Genomic DNA, 23,560 nt, shown 5'->3' on the forward strand with positions numbered 1-23,560 from the left:
TCCAAACAGCCAAATTATGTTTGACTCTGATGTGATTATCTGCCAGATTGTTCATTTTTAGAACTGTTGAAAACAGTGTCATATTGTGACAAAATCTCTTTATGATAGTATCATTCAAACAACATAAATATTAGCTGTGATCCCACTGTAAGATGTACACACTCTTAATATAAAAAAAGCAAAATATGAGTTCAGTTTATTTTGGAAATAATTAAAAAAAAATCAATATAAATTTTGAGTCAACATCAAGGCATATTTAAGTCATCACATGTACTCTCATCTGTTTTTCAGTGCAGTGGAAGATGTCAATAAACCTGATGTCAAAAAAGAGGAGGAGGGGGCAACCATATTGCCTAACAGATGTCTTACACAAACGTATGTGATATACAAGGTCTCTTATGCTTTCATTCAGCTGAGACAACTGGCATATAAGCTCTATCTCTGGACACCAGCCAGTGCTAAACACACTTGCTCCCTGTTCTGCCCCTCCTCCTTCGTTTTGGCGAGCAGTGGCCTTTATTCAAAGAAGGAATAGAGATGGTCACATGGGTGGGGGGGTTGGCTAGAGTGGGAGTGGGTAGTTAGGATGCACCCCCTTCCCATCCTCCCCACTACCACACAGACCAGGGATTCCAGTGCAGGCCATCTGTGAGGGATGAAGAAACATGGAGGTGGCAGCTTCTCTCAACAGGAGCAGTTCCCACAGCCCTTCACACTGTTGAGGATCTCCTCCTGCAGTTTTTTTCTCTCCTCCTCCTTCTGGGACAGCCGCTCAGCCGGCGGCTCAGGTGAGCTCCCGCTGCTGTTCAGGATTTTGCTGTTCTGAGCATTCCACAGGTCTGCGTACAAGCTGCCTGGGGTGCTGAGAAGGGTGTGATGGTCACCTTGCTCTGCCACTTTACCCTAGCAGAAGGAAAAAAGAAGAATCAAGGGGGAAAAGGAAGACTCATTAGCTTCACAGCTCAGTCAGAACGAGGGGGCCATATACACAGAGTCCTATAGTTAGCATCTTTTCATGACCACACAACACTGACCACACTCTCTGCGGAGAGTCAGCTCCCCCCTAGAATCCCTGCCGCCTCCCCAACAACTGTTGCATTGCGCTTGCAAAAACACAGACACACAGGCACATCCACACATGACAAACACACATTCCTCCTACACAGTCAAACACAAATGAAAGCACCCCTTCCCCCACCTCCCATGAGCATACAGAGGTGTTGGCATCATCTTTAGTGCACCTAAGATGAGCATGTGACTGCTTCCACTCGTTATTTTAATGAGCACCCCAGGCAGTCCTCTGCTGGTGACACCAGCAAACGCCATGGCGACATCACACGCAAACAAGCCTCCTCGCCACGACCCTCTGATCCCTGCCATCTGACTCTGGAAACATGGAACGACGCAAGCTCCACTCGCCACAGTTCAAAGAACCCTCTTCTCATTTTATCCTGTGTGACTCAAGCACACTGGCGGAAAATGTCACTTCACCTGTGTTACATTTTATATTAACTCTTACTTTCCAGATAATAACTGACTTCACTCGGTCTCTTTTGTGCTTTGCAGGGTTTTCAGGCCCAACCCATTACACACTGCAGCATTTTCCTCTTCACCTGGGAATGTCTGTGAGGCACCATCTAACGGCATAGCACAGAATATATTCCCACAGTTGAAACAATGTGGCACCTCCGACCTGAACTAAACGAATGTAACCAAAAACCTGCACAGAAAAACCATGTGAATGGCAATCTCTGCTGAAAGACATGTTTAGTCCTGGATAAGGCCTCATCAGTGTCTGGGAAGCTGGCCCATACATTATTAGTCACCAAGACAAACAAGACACGCCATCTGACCAAAACAGCCAGTCGAGTCTGACTGCTTTAATGAGCCCTTATGGAGAAAATAATACATTCACTTCTACTAACAGTGTCCTGTTGTTGTTATAAGTTAATGAGAAAAGCTAAACAAAGCATGATTTTTTTTATCACATACGTTCAAGAAAGGTAACAGAAAATAAATGAGAGCTTAAAAACAGAGGCAACTAGTTAAATTCATGTTGCTGGCAGATGCCGTGTGCTGAAGGTTACGCAGAGTGCAGGTCATCATCCTTCCCTTCAATGCAAAATCGTCTAATTGGACTGGCAATTAACACGCTGTATGTTTTTACTTGGAAACTCTCACCGTCATATAATTTGCTTTTCATGGAACTGACATTACACCTGAGCATGTTAATCAGGGAAGGCACAAGAGCAAGTAAAAAAAAAAAACAAGTGGATAGGTTCTTACCCTGTTGAGTACTAAAATCTCATCTGCGTCTACGATTGTGGAAAGCCTATGGGCAATGAACACTGATGTCCTGTCCTTCACCATCTCCTTCATTGAAGTCAGGATGTTCTGGAAGCCAGACAAAGACAAATAACATCATTCCTCTGTTAAGCTTTACAAGAGTATCCTCAAATCCAAAAGAAAATATTTCCAAGTTTGCAATAATGATGTTCTGGGGAAAAAAAGTGTATGAATGACAGGATATATATGAAATGTACTCTCAAACTTTGATATGAAGGAGAAGCTAAGTCAACACAATGTTGCTCAGCAACATCCACCTTCATATGCTTTTCTTTCCAGTGTTTACATATGATAATTTAAAAACACCATCGTGATGAGAAGCAACAGAGGATCTCAATTAACAGCCATATCTACTGCCCCACTCTTTTCCCTGAAGTTCAGAGAGGGCGTGCTGAACTTTCTCATTAAATGTAACATTTACAAAGACTGTGCAGTTTAAGCTAAGCTTCAGATTAAGTAGGAGAAAACAGTAGCAGGTGGCAAGGGAGAACATGGGGGTGGTGCGTGTGTCTGTGTGTGAGGGGTGTATGTCACAGCAGGTATGCGATGCAGGAATGAGGTGAATTATTGTGTACCTACAGCAGGTGACTATGTGGGAGTTTGCTCTGCGAAATGTGTATGCGGAAATGATAAGGTGTCAACCTGTACGTGCAGCACAGAGCAGGCATTTGTAAGTATATTATGTATGCATGCCAGTGTCTGTCGGTGTGCTCATGCACCGTCGGGCCTACCTCTTCAGTGATGGAGTCAAGGGAGGACGTTGCTTCGTCATACAGGAGGACGGGAGGATTCTTCAGTATTGCACGAGCGATGGCTACGCGTTGCTTCTCTCCACCTGTAACAACAAAAGACGAATTAGCTAACACGCCAAAGGGCTGAAACGTGAAGTTAGAGCAGGTCTCTATCTAGCCCTTTTCATCAGATAATTGCCTTAAACAGAGGGCCAGACTCAGACAATACTAAGGCAGATTTTCATTTCATTGTGACGAAAAATCAGCAGGACTCAAAGATTTCTCCCACTGTGTCCGCCTTGGCCTTTATTGCATATGAGCTATGTGTGGGCTCTTGAAAGCAAGCAGCGTTCAACGAGTGTAAATATTGCTGGCAGTGGAGAGCAGCAATGAAGGAAGTTCTGGAAGCCCAGACTGCCCCCTTTCTGATCCCCCCTCCTCTCACACACTCACTGGCAGCTGTCACGTACAGCAGCAGTGAAATTAATGAGAAGTTAGTCATGTCTTTATTTTGTCCGTTCTCTCACTCAGTCAGTCACTCCACATAAAGAAATCTGTGGTGCCAGTAATTGCGCCTTGAATGTTGAGTGAAACCGCTTGCACACTGTCTGTTTACGTGGGCTAAATGAGTTGCAGAGTGATGCTGGGAAGCTACACACTCTTTTGCAGATCAATTGAGGGTGACTAACTATAAGGCAAAATGACATTAAACAAGTTCATACACTATATGAGAGAAAATGATAAAAAAAATGATGATGTTGCAGCAAGAGATTAATCACCGTCTTTGATATAATTCCAAATGCCATGTTTATACAACTGCAATGTCATTTAGACATCGACTTTTTGACGGTAAAGTTAGTGCATATATGAGGGTTGTTTTAATGTAGCTAAACCTGCTAAAAATGTAATCCTTTCCCTGCCTGTAGATGAACATTTTTTTTTCAGGTAAACACACCTGGAGGCTAGTGACTATGCCACAGTGGTGACTACTTATTCCTTTGACTTCAATTAACACTGAATAAAACATTTATAAATGGAGGCGGTTAGAATTTGTGGCTGTGAAAGAGCTGCCAAATTTACCACTGGAGGCAAAAGGGGTTAAAATTAACTTATCTGACTGGACTCATATCTATAAATGCTGACTACTGCAGAATGATTGCCAGTTCAACCCTTTCTCATCAAGCATCATTTAATTTCTCCTTACACACAGAAATGACTTTCATAAGATATAATGTGATTCACTAATATAAGTGGTAAGTGTAAGTGTATACTCTGGATGTTGTCATAGACATCAAAAGTCTTTTTGGATGTTTTATAGAACAGATGATTAAAGAGAAAATAGTAAGCAAATTATTCTATAATTTTAATAACGGCTAGTCTCACATCACTTTACAATATTTCGAATATGTCAATATTTTCCCTGCTCTTCCTATTTTTGTTAGAATTGAACTACTTAACAAAAAAAAAACTGGCTTTTACTGTTCCAGTTTAGTTTATGAGGCGGAAAAAGACTAAACAAACAGCTCTTTCAGTGGTTTGTGGATTGAGACCATGTTCAAACAGTAGGCATACTAGTGTAGCAAACCTGACAGTTTGAGGCCCCGCTCCCCAACCTGGGTGTCATAGCCATGGGGCATCCTGAGGATAGCGTCATGGATGCCTGCTAAACGCGCCACTTGGTACACCTCCTCTGGTGTGGCGTTGATGTTCCCATACAGCAGGTTGTAGTAGATGGTATTGTGGAACAGAACAGCATCCTGACAAAAACACAGTTGGGGGGAAGAAATGAGGCTTCAGAGAATGTTTCTACTGCAGCAGCACAAAAACAGAAGACTGCAGATATGAGGATAAGAGGGAGAAAGAACGAACACAAATGACAAAAATATGTTCATGCACCATCTGTTCAGATCAGCCTCTGAGCACACTACAGTAAAAAACCCACTGAATGCTTGCTATTGTATTAAAGTTACACTGTTCTATGCTGCCACCTTGTTGCATATAATCATCAATAATAAGCATTGCATTTCACTGACACTAGTACACATACAGTTTATTTAAGTGACGAACCTCAATATTTGTTTCTATGTATTTGTGTATGTTATAGTGTTGGAGTGTCTCAGACCTGAGGTACGACCCCCAAAGCCTTCCTCAGGCTGTCAAGGCTGACGTCTCGGATATTCTGCCCAGCTATGTAGATGTTCCCCCGCTGGGGCTCATAGAAGCGGAACAACAGCCGCACAATGGTGCTCTTCCTGCAACCAGACGTGGAACCAATCGTCAGCATCATTCTGTCTGTGAGCAGGCGTGTGCCGCACCCCCACAGTTTCCTGATTATATCTGATCTTAGGGCTGTCTGCACATGCAAATGTAATGACACACACCTGGTTAAAGTATTTATATCCACTGTATTTGTATCAGACGGTAACCTACCCTGACCCGCTGCCGCCGACAATTGCCACCTTCTTCCCAGCAGGCACTTCGAAGGATACTCCATCTAAGACTTTCTGCCCATCCAGATATTCAAAATACACATCCTCAAAACGAATGGTGGCCTCCTGTGGTGTGATAGTTAATGGCATAGCGAGATTCTTCTCCTAAAGCAAACCAAGAGAGGATTGACAAAATAGTAAGCATAGAGACAGATACAGAACAGCCATCGGCAGAGAAGGTCCGACATGATGCAATGTTACTACAACACTTTGCAAAGAGGAATAATATTTGAGCATGGAGTCTACATAAGACTGCATAAAGCAGAAATATTCACAGCAAATTGAAAAGGTTGTTTGAAAGGACTATCTGTATCTTCAGATGCCACTCTTCATGGTAACTGAGAGATCAATAAGCATGAAAACTTTGGGCAAATACTGAGCACAGCCATAGTGCTGAGATGCAGCCAAGGTCAGCACTGAATAAAACGCCATCCTTAGCCAGAGAGTAAAAGCCTGTTCTGCTCCATTTCTATACTACCTAATAGCAACATAATCACCCACAATCCACCTCGGTCAATTAATACAAATAACTCACAGTCCATTAGTATAAACAGATGATAATTTCACACCACCCTACATGGAAAAAAGCCAAAATAATTTATTTTTTATTTTGTGGCACAGTTTCAAGTGATGAGGAGTTTTAAATTATTGTACATCTGCATAATAGGCCAACATGTTCCAAAAAAAAGAAGCATTCAAACAGTAATGGCCTGCTGGGCAGTGCCATTCCCCAAGGGAATGACAATGGAGAGGAATATTACTGATGAGTGAAAAATAACTGGACAGATTCATTTCTCCTACTGTAATTACAGACTGGAGATGGGAATGGCCTTCATATTGTTAGGCAGCAGGTGCAGAGTTATATTTAAGTGCACTTCTCTGATGCAAGATGGACTGTCGAGTTGTGTTAGAACAAAACAACAACAACAACAAAAAATGCAAGCATTGAAAGGTCACACAAAAACAACTGATAGCTATTAAAAAGGTATATGTTAAAAATTGCAAACGTTCTGTTTTAAAAACATATTTACATACATTTATGCTAAATTTGTAGACATACAGTTAATCTTGACAGTGCCCTGTCACTCTTTTCATTCATCATTTTCAAATTGTGAAACACAAGAGGTCAAACTAGTGCAGCAGGCACCGTCATGCACAAGTGGCATAAGATGAAGAAGCACCTGAGTCATACCAAGCATGTAATTATTGTGTTTGCCTACAACCTATCATTTTTTACAGCACATGTCTTGTGGAGGTTAGTCATGCAGCAACAAGAATAACTCAGTCTTCTGTTAAAACCTTTTACCACATGCCCTTTGTTACTGCAGCTGCAGAAAAGGTCTTAGTATAAGGTTTTATTGGATTTTTAGACTGAAATTGTTTTCATTCTATTATGTCCTAATTCATCTCGTCTTTCATTAGAGGATGAAAATTGCGTACTACTGCCACAATGTGCAAGTGTGTGTCAGGCCGACAAGTTACCTTGATCTTGGTGTCGACGCCGAGCAGGGTGAAGAGCGTGTTCATGTCTATTAGTGCCTGTCTGGTCTCTCTGTACACTGTACCCAGAAAGTTGAGAGGGAGAGAGAGTTGGAAGAGCAGGCCATTCACCATCACCAGGTCTCCCACCGTCATTGTACCTACGTGATGGCAAAAGAAACAATTCACTTACAGACATGCATTGTATCTATGCTATGTATCTCTGAATGTAAGATCTAAAAAACAACACTCAAACCTTTTTTTCTTTCAAGTTCTGAAAGCAGACAGAGCATCTCTACCCCCCTGTGATTTCATTTTCTGCATCAAGGCTATTTTATTTCCTATTCATGACACTTTTTCATGCTTGCTGTGCCTTGTTCTCATTTAGTTTCTATTATCCAGTTCAGTTGGGGTTTTTACTTGTCGGTTTCATCTGTCCATTTGATTTTGTTTTGAGGTTTTTTTTTTAAAGCTTTCTTATTTCCAAGTCTAATTTTTCCTGTTGTGCTCTGGCTGCAAATCACAAGCATCAAGAGGTAAATACAGGACAGGTTTGGTATTTTTCAACCTTGACACTTTTTAGGGTTTATGTCTTGAAAAAGGGGTTTTTACAGGAATTTAAAAAGCCCTTTTCCTGAACTATAACACATATTTACCCAAACTCCAGACTCACTCACCTGCTGAAATTCCCTCACTTGCCAGCAGCATGATTGCTGTGAGACCGACACTGAAGATGACACTTTGGCCAAAGTTGAGCATGGCGAGCGTGGATGTGGTTTTTAAAGAGGATGACTCATAGATTTTCAGGAATCCATCATACCTTTCAGCTTCGTACTTCTCGTTGTTGAAGTACTGCAGCCGAGATGAGAAACATTAAGTTAAAAGGGCAGAAAAGAGAGGAAAAGGAAATGTAAGATGAGAAAGAGGGAGATACACAAATATGGTTGAGGTTAAAGGTTAAGGCAGCATGGAGAGCAGTGTCAGGCAAATAGACACTTTAGAGCAGCCTGCCTCAAGGCTGCATTTGTTCTCAGTGACCGTTCTGGCCAAAGTCTAGGTCTCTGTTGGCCTCTAAAGCACTTTTTATGTCTCTGTATCTTCATCTGCTCCCAACAGATTTTAAAGGACGTGGAACAAAATCCAGAGCCTGCTCTACTCAACAGGCTGTAGATCTAAGGCTTTGGCAGAGCACGGTGTTTATGGTAAAACAACAAATATTAGGAAGTTATAACTGGATAGAAAGCCAAAATATCACTTAAGAATAATTGCAGCTGAATATCCATCCCTGGCACTGTCATCACCCTCGGCTTACACAGACACCTACATCAGCAGCACAGCACAGATAGCTCTCTTAAATGTTAACCACACAAGCTGCACTAATTCTGTTTAAGACATACAGCTATCAATTAGAGAAAAAAAGCCTCATGAATCAACCACAAGCTGATCTCTTAAATTTAGCACATAAAACAGCGTAATCATTACAACAATTCTCCTCAGCTAGTCTGCTGGCAATTACTTAATATTGTTTCTGTACAACAGTTTGTTTAGTTTGCATTGTTATTTCCCTGCTTTGGTTAAGTGGGCGATTTGCTTCTCTAGCTAACGGCAGTGGTGCTGCACGGCTACCGACTTGCCACTGATTTGCATATAAGGAAATGCAGAAAGAGAGAGAGACAAGAAAGTAGCACATGGAGGACAAGACGAAGCAGTGCAAGGCACAGTGTTCAGGTTCTCATCCAACCCTTTATGAAAGTGGAACGGATTTCTGAGTGGGCGGAGATCTAATTACATATGCACACTCACAGCTCAGAGTGATGCTAAATCTGGCTGCATTGACACAGATGACACAAAATAACACAGAACAAAACGTTAAGAAAAACGACAAAATAACACAACTATGAAAATAACATGGCTACAAAATATATCTCGAAGGGCAAACAAAGCACCACCACAAAACTTCAATTCTGTTATGTGTAATGTGCACAATGAGGTCATTTTGGATAGAGCCGCAACAACAGTAAGGGTGCACATTAAGAATAGCCATGACACAGACAAAAGTAAATTAATATTTACACACCACATCGTCTCACAACAACCAGAGAGATGCTTTAGAGACACTGGCCTTCAGCTGGCCTAAAACCTTTAAAGGCAAATACATTTTAGGCTAAACTATAATTCAGACCCGATTTGGGTCGTCGAGTAAACCGGTAAAAGAGTCCTGAGTGTCCAGCGACAACTGTTTCATTGTTAGTAATAACTGCAGTGACATTTCCAAAAATGGGTTGACAACTTTAGACAATGACAGACGGGGAACATTGCAGAGAATGAGATTATCAGACAAAGAGAAATGATAAAACTGAAAAGCAGGAAACTATGTGTTTGTTAAAGCTGAAGATTAGTCAACTAATGATCAACAAGAAAATTAATCAATTCTTTTGATCTTCATTTTTCAAACAAAAATTTCAAATAATCCATTTTTGTCTAACTCAGATCAGTAGATGATTATAAAACAGCGCTCAGGCAATTACTGATGAAAGTTCTCCAGTATGTTATGATCTTTATAGATCAATAGGTGCATTTCAATTACATTGTCTGTACTGTAAGTATTAGTAGCATATAGCAGCAGTACTTGATAAATCCATTTATTACTTTTAATTAATATATTATTAATAAAAAATATTATTTCCACAGAAAAGCAAATGTTTTTCTTAACATTATTATGCCTTAGCTTAAGTGAATGACTACAAAGACCAGAGAGGCGAGGAGGAGATAGAAAGATGATGTTGAAAGGGAAGGTTGGGAAAGGTGAAAGAGTGTGTATGATAGGTGTTTATGAGAATAATAGGTGTGTGTGAGGGGGTGGGGTGGGGGAGGGGGTGGACCTCACCTCACCTTAACAGTTTCATAGTTGAGCAGTGAATCAATTGCTGCATTGCCTGCTTCATTATCTGCTTTGTTCATTTCTATCCGGAAACGAGTCCTGTGTGGGGACACGTGAACAATGACATGAGTGTATGACTGACCATTTCTTCACCAAACCACATATTCAGACATACAGATAAACACACAGGAGAAATCATCTCTCCTACCTCCACTGAGTGACGAGAATGGTGAAAAAGGTATATGCTGTTAAGGTACCCAAGGTCACTGCTGCAAACTGTCCACCACACTTGTAATACTGCAAAAGAGCGCGAGGACAAAAGCATGTTTTATATTCAGTAATTCAAACAACTTTGTGATAAAAAGTCACACAGCCACAGCACACAGATGGACTCAATGTTAAGTGTCACACAGTATTTTGTGAAGGTACTGATTTTGACCATTCTACTATGAAATTGAGTGTTACAAATGGACGGGAAACTACAAGAAGTAATCGTGCTAATGCTATAGCTATTTGGGCAATGGAGTCTGCCCTCATTATAGGCAATCTGACATTATGGTCCAGGGTGGAGTAATAGCATGAAGCTATAGATGATTCTTTCGGTGGTGGTCAAGGAGGGGGGCATCTGTTTAGGGCACACTCTGCAGGAGGACATTAAGCTGCTACAAAGCACTGGGATTCATCACTGACACTAATGGACCCTGTGTTTCCACTAAAAGTTCACAGGGATTCTCATTCCATCTGGAATGTAAATGAGACTATCTCTGAAATTAATTTCCAGACAATCTACTGTGAAAAATGTCAAAGTGATAAAAGGTCCTGAGCTAACATAAAGAAGAGAAACATTGACAGCAAAATAAATTTAAAAAACAAAAATTACAGGGAATGATTCTGATAGTATACTACAATAAAAAAAGCTTGTGAATACCATGATGAATGTCTTCATTTAACTCACCAAGATTGCACTGACAAGGCCCATCTCAAAGACTGTGGGTCCTAGGTTGAAAATGAGTGCACTGAGGACAAAGGAGATGCCTCGTGTGCCACGGTCAATGGCCTTAGACAGTGCTCCTGTTTGGCGGCTCAGATGGAAACTGAGATCCAGATTATGCAGGTGGAGAAAGACATTTTTGGCGATGCGTCTGATGGAGCTCTGGGCCACCTTGCCGAACACAGTGTTCCTCAGCTCATTGAAAAGTGCTGCACCAGCCCGTGAGGCACCATCTGGGATAGTGGAAGAGACAGAGAGTTTAGGACACCTGCTGTAAAAAGCAGGGAGGTTTAAACAGCAGGGCTATCAACTGAGAACACAACACTATTCTAAACAAGACAGATTGTTAAGAAGCAGCAAAAATCTGACCCTTACTTTTCTGTTTTTAATAGATCTAATGCAGCATATTGAGACAGTTGAGACCAGACACGCTTTAGGCTCAGTAACTGTTTATATAAGGTATCAGGACATTGTCTCTGGTCTGCAAGCCCTGCAGTGCCTCAGCAGCAGCCTCCCCTCTGTAATTACAGAGCAGGCTGATGTCTGAAGCCTTGCTACTATGGTGGGCCAACGCACTGCAGACTGAAGGAAGGGAGGATATCTGAGTGTACACAAAAGTGTGTGATGGGGTAGCAGGCTACACGTGTGAGCAGAATACTAGAGGAGGATTTAATAAGACTGTAATGGAAAGATGTGATTATGAGTCCTCAATAAGCAGACCTAAATTTACCACTGCCATGAGAGTAGAAAAAGAGCTATATGCAAGCATGCAACACAGCCTATTTAAGGAGAATACCTGATATGTAAAACCAAAGTCACTAATCTCTTACACTGCTCATAAATTGATATACAAGCAGATGGCTAGCATGACTGTCACAAATTGATATTAGTCTGTGTTTGAATGACACATGGTCTTCCTGCGGCGCTCTCACTGAGTGTGAAAACATGACTTGTCTGCTGAGACCAAAGTCAGGGTAATAATTGCTCTGTCTGCCGGTCTTCATGGGGCTGTAATGTGGCGTTAAATAGGAATGCTCATCTAATGAACAATGTGTCCACATCTGACAAGGTAGGATGAGCACTGTGCAACCTTTTCAGCCAAATTACACCAGTCACAGTGCCCTGGGTGTTGCAAAGACAGAACAAAGCCAGACACTATTTTTTGCTTTAAGAGTATCCCCTGCATTCTTTCTTGACAAACAAATTCACCTGTCTGGATTTTTGGTCATGTGCTACAATTATTAAAGCTGTAGCATAAGTATGTGAGACCTAAGTGGGCTCATTAAAACCAGTGCCTACAGGGCTAAGCGTACAATGCCTTCACTCTAGTCTTTGCTGAAGGCCAGAATGACTTTTAGTGGGTGTCGGGTTCACAATATTTATTCATTATATTGCCTTTCATCAGCAGCTCAGTGAAAAACTGCTCTAATCAGAAAGGAACTTAATGTTCGCATCTCACCCCTGACCCCTCTGGTACTCATAGGCCCATTTGCAGAAACAGGGGAACAAAGGGAAGTGTTCAGAATGAATGAAGCAAAAGAAAAATCCCTGGCCTCTTGCATAACACAAAACATATCCTGCCACTTTCTCTGGACATGAGATATTTCTTCTCCTTGCTTTGAAAATGCATCTACCTCAGTTTACCTTGGGAGCACACAAGTATCATATTGAAAAATCCAAAGTACTCATAAGAGAGTAGTCAGGATTAAAAGTGAAGCCACAGAATGGAACTCATAATGTAAATGTGAGAGAGAAGCAGAGGTTTGTGGAGCTGCATTGATATGAATGTGGTAGGAAAGGTCAGCCTGAAGATAATGGGCAGTCCCATAGTCCGCTCTGATGAGCATGGCACCTGCCAGTGCAATGCAAGTCTGGGACTTACAGCCAATCAGCACAGCCGTTGCCATGGTAGTCACAGTGCTTGGCGCGTCATTCAGGTTCAGCATGTGTCCCGACATCTGGTTAAGCTCGTCCACTGCATACTTAAACATGAAGGGCACTATCACATTGGTGATCTGGGGAGGCAGAGAGGGGAAAAGGAGAAACATTCAGAGGAAGAGAAAAAGCCAAGAGTGGAAACTGTTTCAAACAGCCAATTACACCGACATATGCCTAATGTAGTCCAGTGCCAGTTTTTAGCCCTCTCTATGGATTTGTCTAGAAAATGGATTTCTATTGTTATGGAGTAAATCCATGACTACCCATTCAGGTGATTTCAAGTACATACACAGCATGTACAGCATGTTGTGCAAGTGTGAATGCATTCACATGTGTTCTTCTTGACTGGCTGTGCTGGGGCTGGTGAGGAGGCTGGTGCTTCCTGCTAATGGAATTGAAATGGTTATTAGGGCTAATTAAAAGCACAGGGACAGCTGTGTGACTCAGGCTGGGCGGTCTGCTGCACATTAGGACAGACAGAGAACACGGCATCACACAGCAAAGCATTTTCATTTGAAAACCATTTTGTTTGAACCTCTCAAACCCTTACACAGGGGAAGGTTACCTTTTGTTTCCTCACACTTGTCAAATTCTGCATGGCATCATTTTAATAATATAGTAACAATTAAGTAAAACAGAACATGTAATAAAGCACCATTATTACCGCAAAAGCTCCAAGGTTCTTGATTTATACACATGGGTATTATACTCAGACAATAGAAGTCCTCCGAGTCCCTCAAGGAAAAACAATATCTGCCACTTTGCTACCAAGACAACAGAACATGACACAAAAATAGCTTGAACCTATGATCACATGTCCTCAGTTTTATCAGTAATACATGATAAGGTTGGATGCTCTTATAATCCATTAATGGCCAACAATGGAGCTTAAAGTGACAACATGTCAATCTGTACCTGGTAATGTCATCCCATAATAGACATGCTGTGTCAAGTACCAGAAAAAAGGCTTCAGGACATAAAGAATTAGCCTAAGTTTAAGGGATGACATACTGACAGTGAGGCAGATAGTACTTCATCTGACTCAAGCAAAACATGAGCCGACATACAGTCATTTAAATGAAATGAAAATGTCAGTGATAATGTAGCTTGCAGAGGTGTGATGCACTGTAACCACATAATTATTCAGTTGATTTAAAAATTGCATCCCCACTGCTGGTGGTTTCAGTTCAAACAGACAACATGGTGAAATCGAGGTTAACTCCAGCCAAGCAGGAAAACAGGAGAAGATTGGATTGCATGTGCAAGTTCTCTCCTTCTTAGCGCACACTAGAGGGAGCCATGCTGAGCACCAGCAGGACATGCTTATTTAAGAGCTGTGAATTTGTGATTGTTTTCCAGGGTGTATATTAGAGACAACAAAGGAAGAGGAATACATGACATAATGACTGATGCATGCAAGTAATTAAAATTTAAAAATGCTGTCTATTTAAATGCACATGTTTTTATGTTAAAATCATTTTAATTTTTTATCATCTGCAATCACCTAGAGTGAGTGCTCATGCTGTTTGAGCAAGTAGTATACAGAGCAAAAGGTGGTTATCTGATTGAGCATGGAGGAATTCTTATTTAGCGATATAATAATCTTGAAGAACATCATTGTAGGTGATTTTCAAATTCATGAAATCTAAAAGGTGTTACAGATAACATGTTTTACAAAACAATAATAACAAATTACAAAATGCATGTGCCAGAAACAACAAGCTACTGAAATGTTTATTCCGGCTCTGCCTTTGAATTAGCAAGGTAAAGAAAATCAGGAAACAAGGACATTTTTATGAGCAGTGATCTAAATCTAAAATAGGACTGCAAGCACAGTTCTTTTTTTCCTATATCGATTTAAGATGATGACTGACTGAAATCTGTTTACAAAAATCCTTGGGATATTGGTATTATGGTCTGGTGAAATGTAAGTACATATAATAAATGAGCAAATATTCTACAAATTCTGCATGTGTTGAAAAATATCTGAAATGCACAACTCCAAAATGAGATAAATAAATATTACATTGATCATGAATGCAATGCTATGTGAGCAGCCAGATTTCAGCTGTTGAACCTCACAGCATGTTAAAAGAACACAGAATGTCACATGCTTGTGCTTTTAATGTAGAATAAAAATGTCTTTTGTCAGTTATAGCTCAGTCAACCTTATAGGGCCAATCAAATAGATCAAATTTGCTTTTCATAACAAATATTGGACAGAACAGAAAGTAAATAGGAAAAAGCCAATCATTGTTGATAACAAACCTTGGCCCCAGCAAGCAGGCCTAGGGAGATTGCCACACGAGCACGCAGATCTGGTCTATCCTTTGGCCACACATAAGACAGCATAGCAGACAGGATCTGGGCTGAATTCACCTCCTTCAGCTGTGGAGAAGAAATAGCAAAGTTTCTTATTAGACAAGTAAAGTTGGGGACAAATTCATTTCCCATGTTTTCTTAAACAGAGTAAAAAAGATTAACATGTTTCTTTACCACAGAATTTCTCTAGTGCCCTTAAGAACTATCCACTTTGTTTGGCCACAGTACAAATCACTGTAATGCAATTACACTATATAGTCAATGCTTTAACTAAGGGACCGTGCAAGAATTTAGTTTGCCCTTGAGTGAGGAGCGGTAACATTTTGCCTTAACACTTCTGAAAGCATTAGAAAAAACTGAAAGAAACGAGTTTAGACTTAACAAAAGAGATCATTAATGAGAAGAAAGCAGAATATGGACATACAAGTTTATCAAAGCACAAGACTGGTGTGAGACTTATTATTGAGAAGTTCAAACAGTGCGGACGAGACTGTCAGCGTCTGAAACATTTGGAAGGATCTGGAGAGATCTGGAGAGAACCAGGAAAGAATGCGTCTGGCATAGGAATGGGCTGCGTCGTTTCCTCCTCAAATATGACAACAACCCAAGCCATGTATCTCTTCCAGTGAAGAAATTCCTCCAGGAGCATCCATTAGGATCAGGGGAGCTCATAAAGTTTACCTTTATATTTTGGTTTTGGGAAAAGGATTTTGTTTCTGTGTTCAAGGTAAAATAATGTAAGTGTTCTAAATTAAATTAGTTTGTGTTAGTATTTCTGTGCTCTATTAAACAAAACAGGGGAAATACTTGAAAAAGACATTTTTATAGGGGAACTAACAACTTTGTGTCCAACTGTGCATAGTCATAGTATTTAGGATGATATTAGCTTTCCACCCTGTCTTATGATTGCCAGTATTGGCAATGAAAGTGCCCTTTGCATTCAGTGTGACAACCACAGTAACCTAAAGATGGATCTCTGGGCAGACGCACAAAACATCAAATGTCAAGAGGAATCCCCTGGGAGATTTGGCAGCAGCAACGACAGCAGAGGCTCCAGGTGGACTTGGGGAGTCTGACGATACAAGTCCCAGGAGACACCTGGGCTGTCATTCCAGCTGAGGCCAAGGGCCCACTGGTGCCAACATGGCTGTTTACCCATGCTTCAACACACATCTGCCACAGGGACTCTCCGAAGGCCAAAGAATATGTAGTAATTCCTCTAATCCACTCAATATGGTGGCCCCATGTTACAGTGCTATGGCAGCAAAATGGCAACACGTCCAAGCAAATTACAGTGAAAATGTGCCCAACACCTGCCTTTGATAAAACACAATTAAGCAATGTGTGGCGCTGGTAATGAAGGGCTGATTAACATCAATAGTTTATTGCGCTACTTAAGGATTAAGGAGTAAAAATAATCAAAAACATATATACTGTATATGACTACATATAGTTGTAGTGCTAAAATGATCTGTCAATTATGTAATTAATCAAGTTTATGTAAAACAGGCATCAGAAATTACACCTATTACATCAAAGGTTTAATTTAACAGTGACTAAAATGAGGTGCTGTACTTACCACATTTTTTGGATCTGCACTCAAACCTCCTCCTGCATGTCCGTGCCAACATGTCCGTTTGTCTGTCACCTGTAAATTCTGTGGAAACATACTACATTGTTATTCTGTTTGTTTTTGACAACAAACACTGATTCACAATCTCAAAAACACCAACTTACTTTTGTAGCTTCCAAAATCTGACGACTGTTTTCGCTTTTGTTTGTGCTCCATGTTGCTGTTCGTAGGTGTGGAGGGTAATTTAACTGAAATACATGAAGACGCTTATTTGACTGATATTTCTTCCATACATTAAAATACAGCAACAGGAACAAAAGAGAAAGCAAAGCAGTCAAGTTATGTTAAATAAACAAATACATTTTTAAAGAATACACACAGTTTAAAGTCATTATGATGCTGGAGATGTACTTAGAAAACAAGTTGATTAGGCTGCCATAAATGTTTTGAAAGCTATGCTTGTTTTGACTATGAATATTTGTGATTATCAGAATCCTTTTTAAAGAAACACTAGAGCAGTAATTTTGCTGAGTCTATCCGGGTTTGGTATTTGTTTTTTCTATAACACCATTTGTGAGTCTGTGAAGAAGTATAAATTTAGTTACAGTTTAATGCAGACTACAAAAAATCATGACCTGTGTGCTAGGTGATGCAACATAAACTCTTATTATGTGAGTTAGCCGTACTGATGTAAACCCTCCATGTTGTAGGTACAGTAATACTAAAGCCGCCCTACTAAAATGCTTATAGTCATTAGTAATGTGAGTGAGCGAATACTGGAAACTTTTCAGTGCAAACATTACTCTTATCAATGATGACATATCATCCCACGTAAACAGATAATGGGCGCAAGACTTACTGTTACAGCTTGCTCATGCTACTACATATGTTGTAATAAATGTATGGTTTAAATGCATGATTTAATTTGAGTACATTGATTCTTGACAATATACACTAACATAATGTATTGATTATTATTAACTAGCCAACAGCTAATGCAATGGACCACTGTCATACAGAGAAGAGCTGTGGGACAGAACAACAACAAACTGCTGGTCCCAGACAGTTCAACAACTGACTGCATCATTTTTGGCAACCATGATGACAAATAGATTTCAACCTGCCGGTTGATTTTAGCAGCAAATAAAAAATAACCGAAAACAGTGTGTTGACAGGTCATGACAGTGTTAAGCTGGCTGTGCCGGGTGGGACAAACACTCTTATCTAACTTGTCAGTCACTCATAGCACGTGACTGAGACCACTGACAGACTACCGAGTTTACACACATAATAACTGTTTATAGCATCAAATGTCGTGCTAATACTAATATGTACACGATAAAAAAGAAAAGAGGCACACCTGTTGAAATCATTCTCAACGATGTTAACTCACATCGCACTAATGTTAACTGAACTAGCCAAACTTGTGCTACCGAGTTAGCCAGCTAGCTTATCGTCGTTGACCACAAACAGGCGCCTGGTTGATAATCACGAGCACGACAACGACTCAATAACATAAACTAAACAAAAAACATACACTCCTGTCCGTTTCTGTGGAAGCTACTTAGAAACACTTTCCATTCTCTGCCCTTGCGTGGTGACTGTCACACCAAAAACACAGTGTCCTTTTCCACTTGCCGTGTCTTTACTCACCAGGTAAGTCCTTTGGCTTTTATGGTCCGTCCAATTATCAAAGCGACTTCTATCCCAAACATGATATGAGCTTGTCTGTTGAAAGAGAAGCGCTAATTTTCGTCTTTGAAAGTGGAAGCCGCATTTTAGTGGTGCCAACATCGGCGCCATGTTGACGAAGGAGGAAGGCGGTTAGTCAACACGCCGGGTACGTCATATCCGGCCTTTGGCAGCGTTGTCAGTGTCAAAGCTAGCCAGCAAACAGCTCCGCTTGATGCTACATTTTTAGGGTAAAACAGCTCCCGTTTAACTGGTTTTATCACGACGTGGTTTAGTATTTACATGTTAGCTGATGTGGTCTTGATGTCTGTTTTTACGGCAGCTGCGTGAATCGTAAAAACGACAGTGAAGCTAAAGGAAGAGCACGTTGCCCTCTTTGTCAGGCGGCGCCTAACTGTTTCCAAGTGTGACGCTCGGTCAAGAAACTGGCTTAAGCACAGGGACCTTTCTGATCTCGTTCTCAGGATGCCATGCCACAATCAGCAGCTGAACAATGTAACCAGTGGCCAGGAGCACCCGATGAAGCAGGTTCGGTTTGCAAATAGCAGCAGCAGCAGCGTGTCAGCAGTACTGCAGCCAAACTCTGAACCAAGTGATGACACCACAGAGTCTGTCAGCCAAGAGAACCTGGGACCCCAGCTCAAACTGCTTCCTCTGAACGACCAGATCCGTGAATTACAGACAATAATCAGAGACAAGTGAGTCCACCCTCATCTATTGTGACAAACAGGCCACAGCAAACCTGATGTCTGTACAAAAACAAGAGATAATTTATTTATAACTCTGTTTATGACTCTCAGGTGCTCATTAATCTAACCAGAGAGTATTATCTCTTCATAAAAATGTAATCAGTAATGATTAAACAAAGTAGCAACAACAGATTACTGTTTGTTTTACAAACACTAATAAATCTATATTATTAATGTGCTTGAGAATTAAAGATATTATATCAAATTAAGTCTGATAACTATATGAAAACTACACGTTGAACCCAAAGATAAATCAGTACATGTTGCAGATGAGCATTATCTTAAATAAACAATGACCCCATCATTGTCCTGTTTTGATATAACTCTGTAGTAATGCTGTCCTAGACAAACATTATGTAACCCTGTGTTAGCGGTATCTATATCCACGTATACCCCGGATATCCTGTGTGTATATTTTTTCCAATAATATTGAATGATTTTACTCCTAGAATCAGCCCAAAATACACTACATGATCGTAATGCAATATATCTCACTGTAGCTCCAATGTAGTCCAAAACAGACAGTTTCTGTATTCCAGTTATCATATTTAAACCATCGGCAACATTTTTCAATAGTGTGTGAGGCTTTGAGGCTATATCTATAATCTATAAAGACTCCTCTATATCTATAATTCTAAACTGAATTATAGTTTTAGCGCTTATAATCTAGATCGATCTGACAAAGCTAATGTTTATATTGTAGGTCAACCAGCAGAGGAGATTTTGTGTTTTGTGCGGACCGACTGGTAAGAGCACAATGCACCATTAATACTAGCTACTGTAAACACGTTTATAAAATAAATATCACTTGTATTTGTCCCAAAACAGATCAGACTAGTAGTTGAAGAGGGACTGAATCAGCTTCCATATTCAGAGTGTACTGTGACCACACCAACAGGTAAGGTGGATCTCTCATAACTACTTCAAGTCTAAAGAACAAGGATCGAAAAAAAACACAATCTGACACGTGTATGCATAATGCACTCCATAACTGCAAGGCTCCTACCCTGCAGCTTTTTACCTCCAGCATAATAAATGTGACTAAGTGGGCTACATTTGTGACAGTTCCTGCTTCCCTTTTCTCCCTTAGGTTATAAATATGAAGGTGTCAAGTTTGAAAGAGGCAACTGTGGAGTCAGCATTATGAGGAGTGGTAAGTTAAGGCTGCTGTAGCACACCTACTAAATAAGAGCCCTCCATGTGTAAGGGCATGTAATAAGCCTTTTATTCACCTGTGGTACATTCTGTTCTGCTCTCACTCGTCAGGGTAACTGTTGTTAGCTTTTTTTCACAGTTCTTTTCTATCAGAGAATGTCATTGATCATTTGAAAGGAAATGTACAAAATTAAAACCACGTTATGTTTCAAATATATGTGTATTTTCACAAAGCATTACCACTGAAAGCATCACAGGCAGCAGAAACACACAACCAGATGTGACACGTCATCGTTTTAGACTAAAAATAGATTGAAAATAAAAAGGAAGGCCTGTCAGACACTCAGCATTACTGAAGCAATGTTTGATACAGAATAAAAGTAATTGTTACAGATACAGTTTAAAGGTAGGGTAGAAGAGTTCATTCTGATGCACTTTTTATTAAATTAGTGTAACTTCTCTTTACAATCCGATAGCAACCAATTAGTTCGGCAGTTTCGCATTAAAATGAAGAATATTAATCATCTGTGGAAGCTATAAAACTCTAAAAACATCAGCCAATCCTCCGGGTGGACCCTGCGTGGAGTATTGGCTGGTTGTCACTCTCTTCCTGCTCTGCGTGCACCAGAGAGGTACGTGCATGATGGTCGAAGTCACAGACCGCAGCTCGTCTTCAGGTAATCCGCGTCCATGTGGTTAGGAGGCGTGGCTTCAGGGTGAGCTCTGAGAGAAAGGGGCGTGTGTTTACTTTCGAAATCTGGCTGACTCTCACTGAGTTTTCAAAATCTCCTACCTTTAAGTAGTTTTTAATCACACATTTACAGCCTTTTCTGGAATCTTACACTCTGAAACTTAGTTGAACATGTGATGGTCACACAGCTATCTAACTAGAAGACAGAAAGTCAGCATATTAACATAGCTCACTTGTTCCACAGGTCTAGCTAAACTAAACAAACCAGAGTGGACACCATCTAACTACAACATGCATAAAATGTAAAATAACCACTTGAGAATTATAACCTCAGCTAGTTTCTCCACTACTCTTTTCATGTCGTATCAAAAGAAGGAATATTAAAACCTTCTTTTTGCTGCAGTTTTTAAGAGGATTAACAAAGCTGAACACAAACAATGAATCTTAACAGCACAGAGTAGCAGCGCATGGTGCCCGTCAAAGCATATTCTGTTATTGTCCACACGGCACTTCTCACATGTTGACACTTGTCCATGGGGATTGTTGTTTAAAAACGTCACAGTCCAGATCAGCACATCCAAGCTACTACACATATTAAATGAAGCAACACTGCACAACATGTTGTGAAGTGTTATACATAATAGTGTGGAATGGCAGGGAGGACATGAGAACAGATTAAGAATCTTTATTGTCATTGTACACAGTACAACAACATTGTACTGTTTCTAAATTACAATTACAAAAATGTAATAAATGCATTGCAAAGTATTGCCTGAAATAATGAGACAGTGCCATGCATTTATATTTTGACCAATCAGATAAAGCCCCAACTAGCTGTCAGCTAGCCACCCTGGCTAGTTGTCAGCCAGCCATACATCTATTTATCAGTTCATTTAAAGAGACATCCTTTGAATCCAGGTTGTGTTCCATGTGTTTTCCCATAGGCGAGGCCATGGAGCAGGGTCTTCGGGATTGCTGCCGCTCCATCCGCATCGGCAAGATCCTCATCCAGAGCGATGAGGAGACACAGAAAGCCAAGGTCTACTATGCCAAGTTCCCCCCAGATGTGTACAGAAGAAAAGTGCTGCTCATGTACCCCATTCTTAGTAAGTAGCAGAGGGCTAAGCATCATGTATCTTACTGATGACTCCAGTTTACCACCTTCAGTTATATGCAAATGTCAAGAGATGTCCAATTTTGTGCAAATGTAAAAACTGTTTTATGCATTTATTCATTCTGAGAAATTTCCCTTGAGTTGACCTTCACCACCAAGCCTGCATTTCACCATCATACAGGCCCATTCACACTGCTCTGATAATTATAGCTCTCATGGGGGAAATTATACACTGCCTGGGAGATAGCCACCAGGCTGCTGAATAGCATAATGAGGTCCAACAAAAATAGTATCTTAATAGCTCTGCATTCACAATGTCACAAAGCAGCATTTTCTGTTCCGTTGAAAAAAAAAATGTGATTGTGACCAAGCATGGCTGTAGGTACATTTTATTATGTCAGAATGACGGAACATGTTTTTACAGATGCTGGGTAACAGGCAGAGAGGCGTCCAGAGGGATCAAACAATATACAATGTTTAGAGATGTTATATATTTTTTTCATTTATGTCATGTAAGATTTTTTTATCTGTTGCTATTATGAATGAGTAAGACTTTTTTTAAAAAAATTGACACGCAAGCTTCTGTTTTCTGTTTCTGCAGGTACAGGGAACACGGTGATTGAGGCAGTGAGAGTGCTGATAGAGCATGGAGTCCAGCCCAGACATATTATCCTGCTTAGTCTCTTCTCCACACCTCATGGTAAACCAGCCAGTTCCACTGCTGTTCATCACTGCAGTTTACTTTTGCTTAGATACCAAATCATGCACTTAGGACCAGAATTGCTGAACAGGGTAAATTTGCAATATTCAAATTATTTCCTATACCAGTGCAGTAAATCAAGATGCAAAGATTACACAAAACATTACCAACTTAATCCTGACAGTATTGTTTTTTTCTAAACCAAAGAGTGTCACAGTTTGTAGCTGCTCTTAGTTTAAGTGGCTTTATAGTAAGTTTTGGTTCATTGTTTTGTTTTGTGTAACACAACTCTGCTGCTTTGGTTCTCTTTCTCTGTCTCAAAATGTCCTTTTGGATAAACAGACAACTATTGTCAACAAAAACAGCACTGAAAACCCACTGTGCACTTTCATACCAGCATCAAATGATTGACAAGTGAAGTAGAAACCAGCTGGTGAACATAGTGATGCATAAAGAGAAAGATATCTCCCCCAGGGTTGGTATAGAAAACAAAAAAAACTGTATAGAAAAAGAGAATAAGGACTCATCTCTAAATAAATGATAACACTTCTGTAACAGCTAAATGTGTAAAAAAGCCACTGCCTGCTAATATACTGTCAGTGATCTGTTCACAGCCTCTGAAGCCTCCCATGTAACTTCTGCCTGTACAGTGTTATAGCTATCCTTAGTCTCAACACAGGCTGTAATTCACTACATATTTCTGTACTTT

At 40.4% G+C, this 23,560-nt stretch overlaps 2 protein-coding genes across 2 annotated transcripts in view; one reads left to right on the plus strand and one right to left on the minus strand.

Moving 5' to 3' along the window:
- On the minus strand, positions 1-18,771 carry abcb7 (ATP-binding cassette, sub-family B (MDR/TAP), member 7). Its single transcript, XM_028417033.1, has 16 exons — positions 18,404-18,771; positions 16,915-16,998; positions 16,757-16,834; positions 15,124-15,243; positions 12,800-12,932; positions 10,882-11,150; positions 10,135-10,223; positions 9,938-10,025; positions 7,723-7,897; positions 7,049-7,206; positions 5,508-5,671; positions 5,200-5,329; positions 4,663-4,834; positions 3,078-3,181; positions 2,287-2,394; positions 1-903 (listed from the first exon to the last, which is right to left on the minus strand). Exons 1-16 carry the CDS (start codon positions 18,551-18,553, stop codon positions 685-687), a joined length of 2,241 nt encoding a protein of 746 aa, XP_028272834.1. The 5' UTR covers positions 18,554-18,771; the 3' UTR covers positions 1-684.
- uprt (uracil phosphoribosyltransferase (FUR1) homolog (S. cerevisiae)) overlaps positions 18,617-23,560 on the plus strand; it is a 5,327-nt gene continuing 383 nt past the window's right edge. The window contains exons 1-7 of the mRNA XM_028417035.1: positions 18,617-18,672; positions 18,907-19,140; positions 19,895-19,937; positions 20,020-20,089; positions 20,282-20,344; positions 21,982-22,143; positions 22,753-22,851. Of these exons, the coding sequence (XP_028272836.1) occupies positions 18,908-19,140; positions 19,895-19,937; positions 20,020-20,089; positions 20,282-20,344; positions 21,982-22,143; positions 22,753-22,851 (670 nt within the window). The 5' untranslated portion in view covers positions 18,617-18,672; position 18,907. The remainder of the gene's footprint in view (positions 18,673-18,906; positions 19,141-19,894; positions 19,938-20,019; positions 20,090-20,281; positions 20,345-21,981; positions 22,144-22,752; positions 22,852-23,560) is intronic.

This window comes from Parambassis ranga, chromosome 10 (genome assembly GCF_900634625.1).
Source record: "Parambassis ranga chromosome 10, fParRan2.1, whole genome shotgun sequence".
Lineage (NCBI taxonomy): Eukaryota > Metazoa > Chordata > Actinopteri > Ambassidae > Parambassis > Parambassis ranga.

Coding starts and splice junctions, on each gene's coding strand:
- abcb7 (XM_028417033.1), bottom strand. CDS start 18,553: ATGGCGCCGATGTTGGCACCACTAAAATGCGGCTTCCACTTTCAAAGA. Junction 11,151..12,799: donor AACGGCTGTGCTGATTGGCT/GTAAGTCCCAGA, acceptor CCACTATCCCAG/ATGGTGCCTCACGGGCTGGT. Junction 7,898..9,937: donor TCAACTATGAAACTGTTAAG/GTGAGGTGAGGT, acceptor TCTCGGCTGCAG/TACTTCAACAACGAGAAGTA.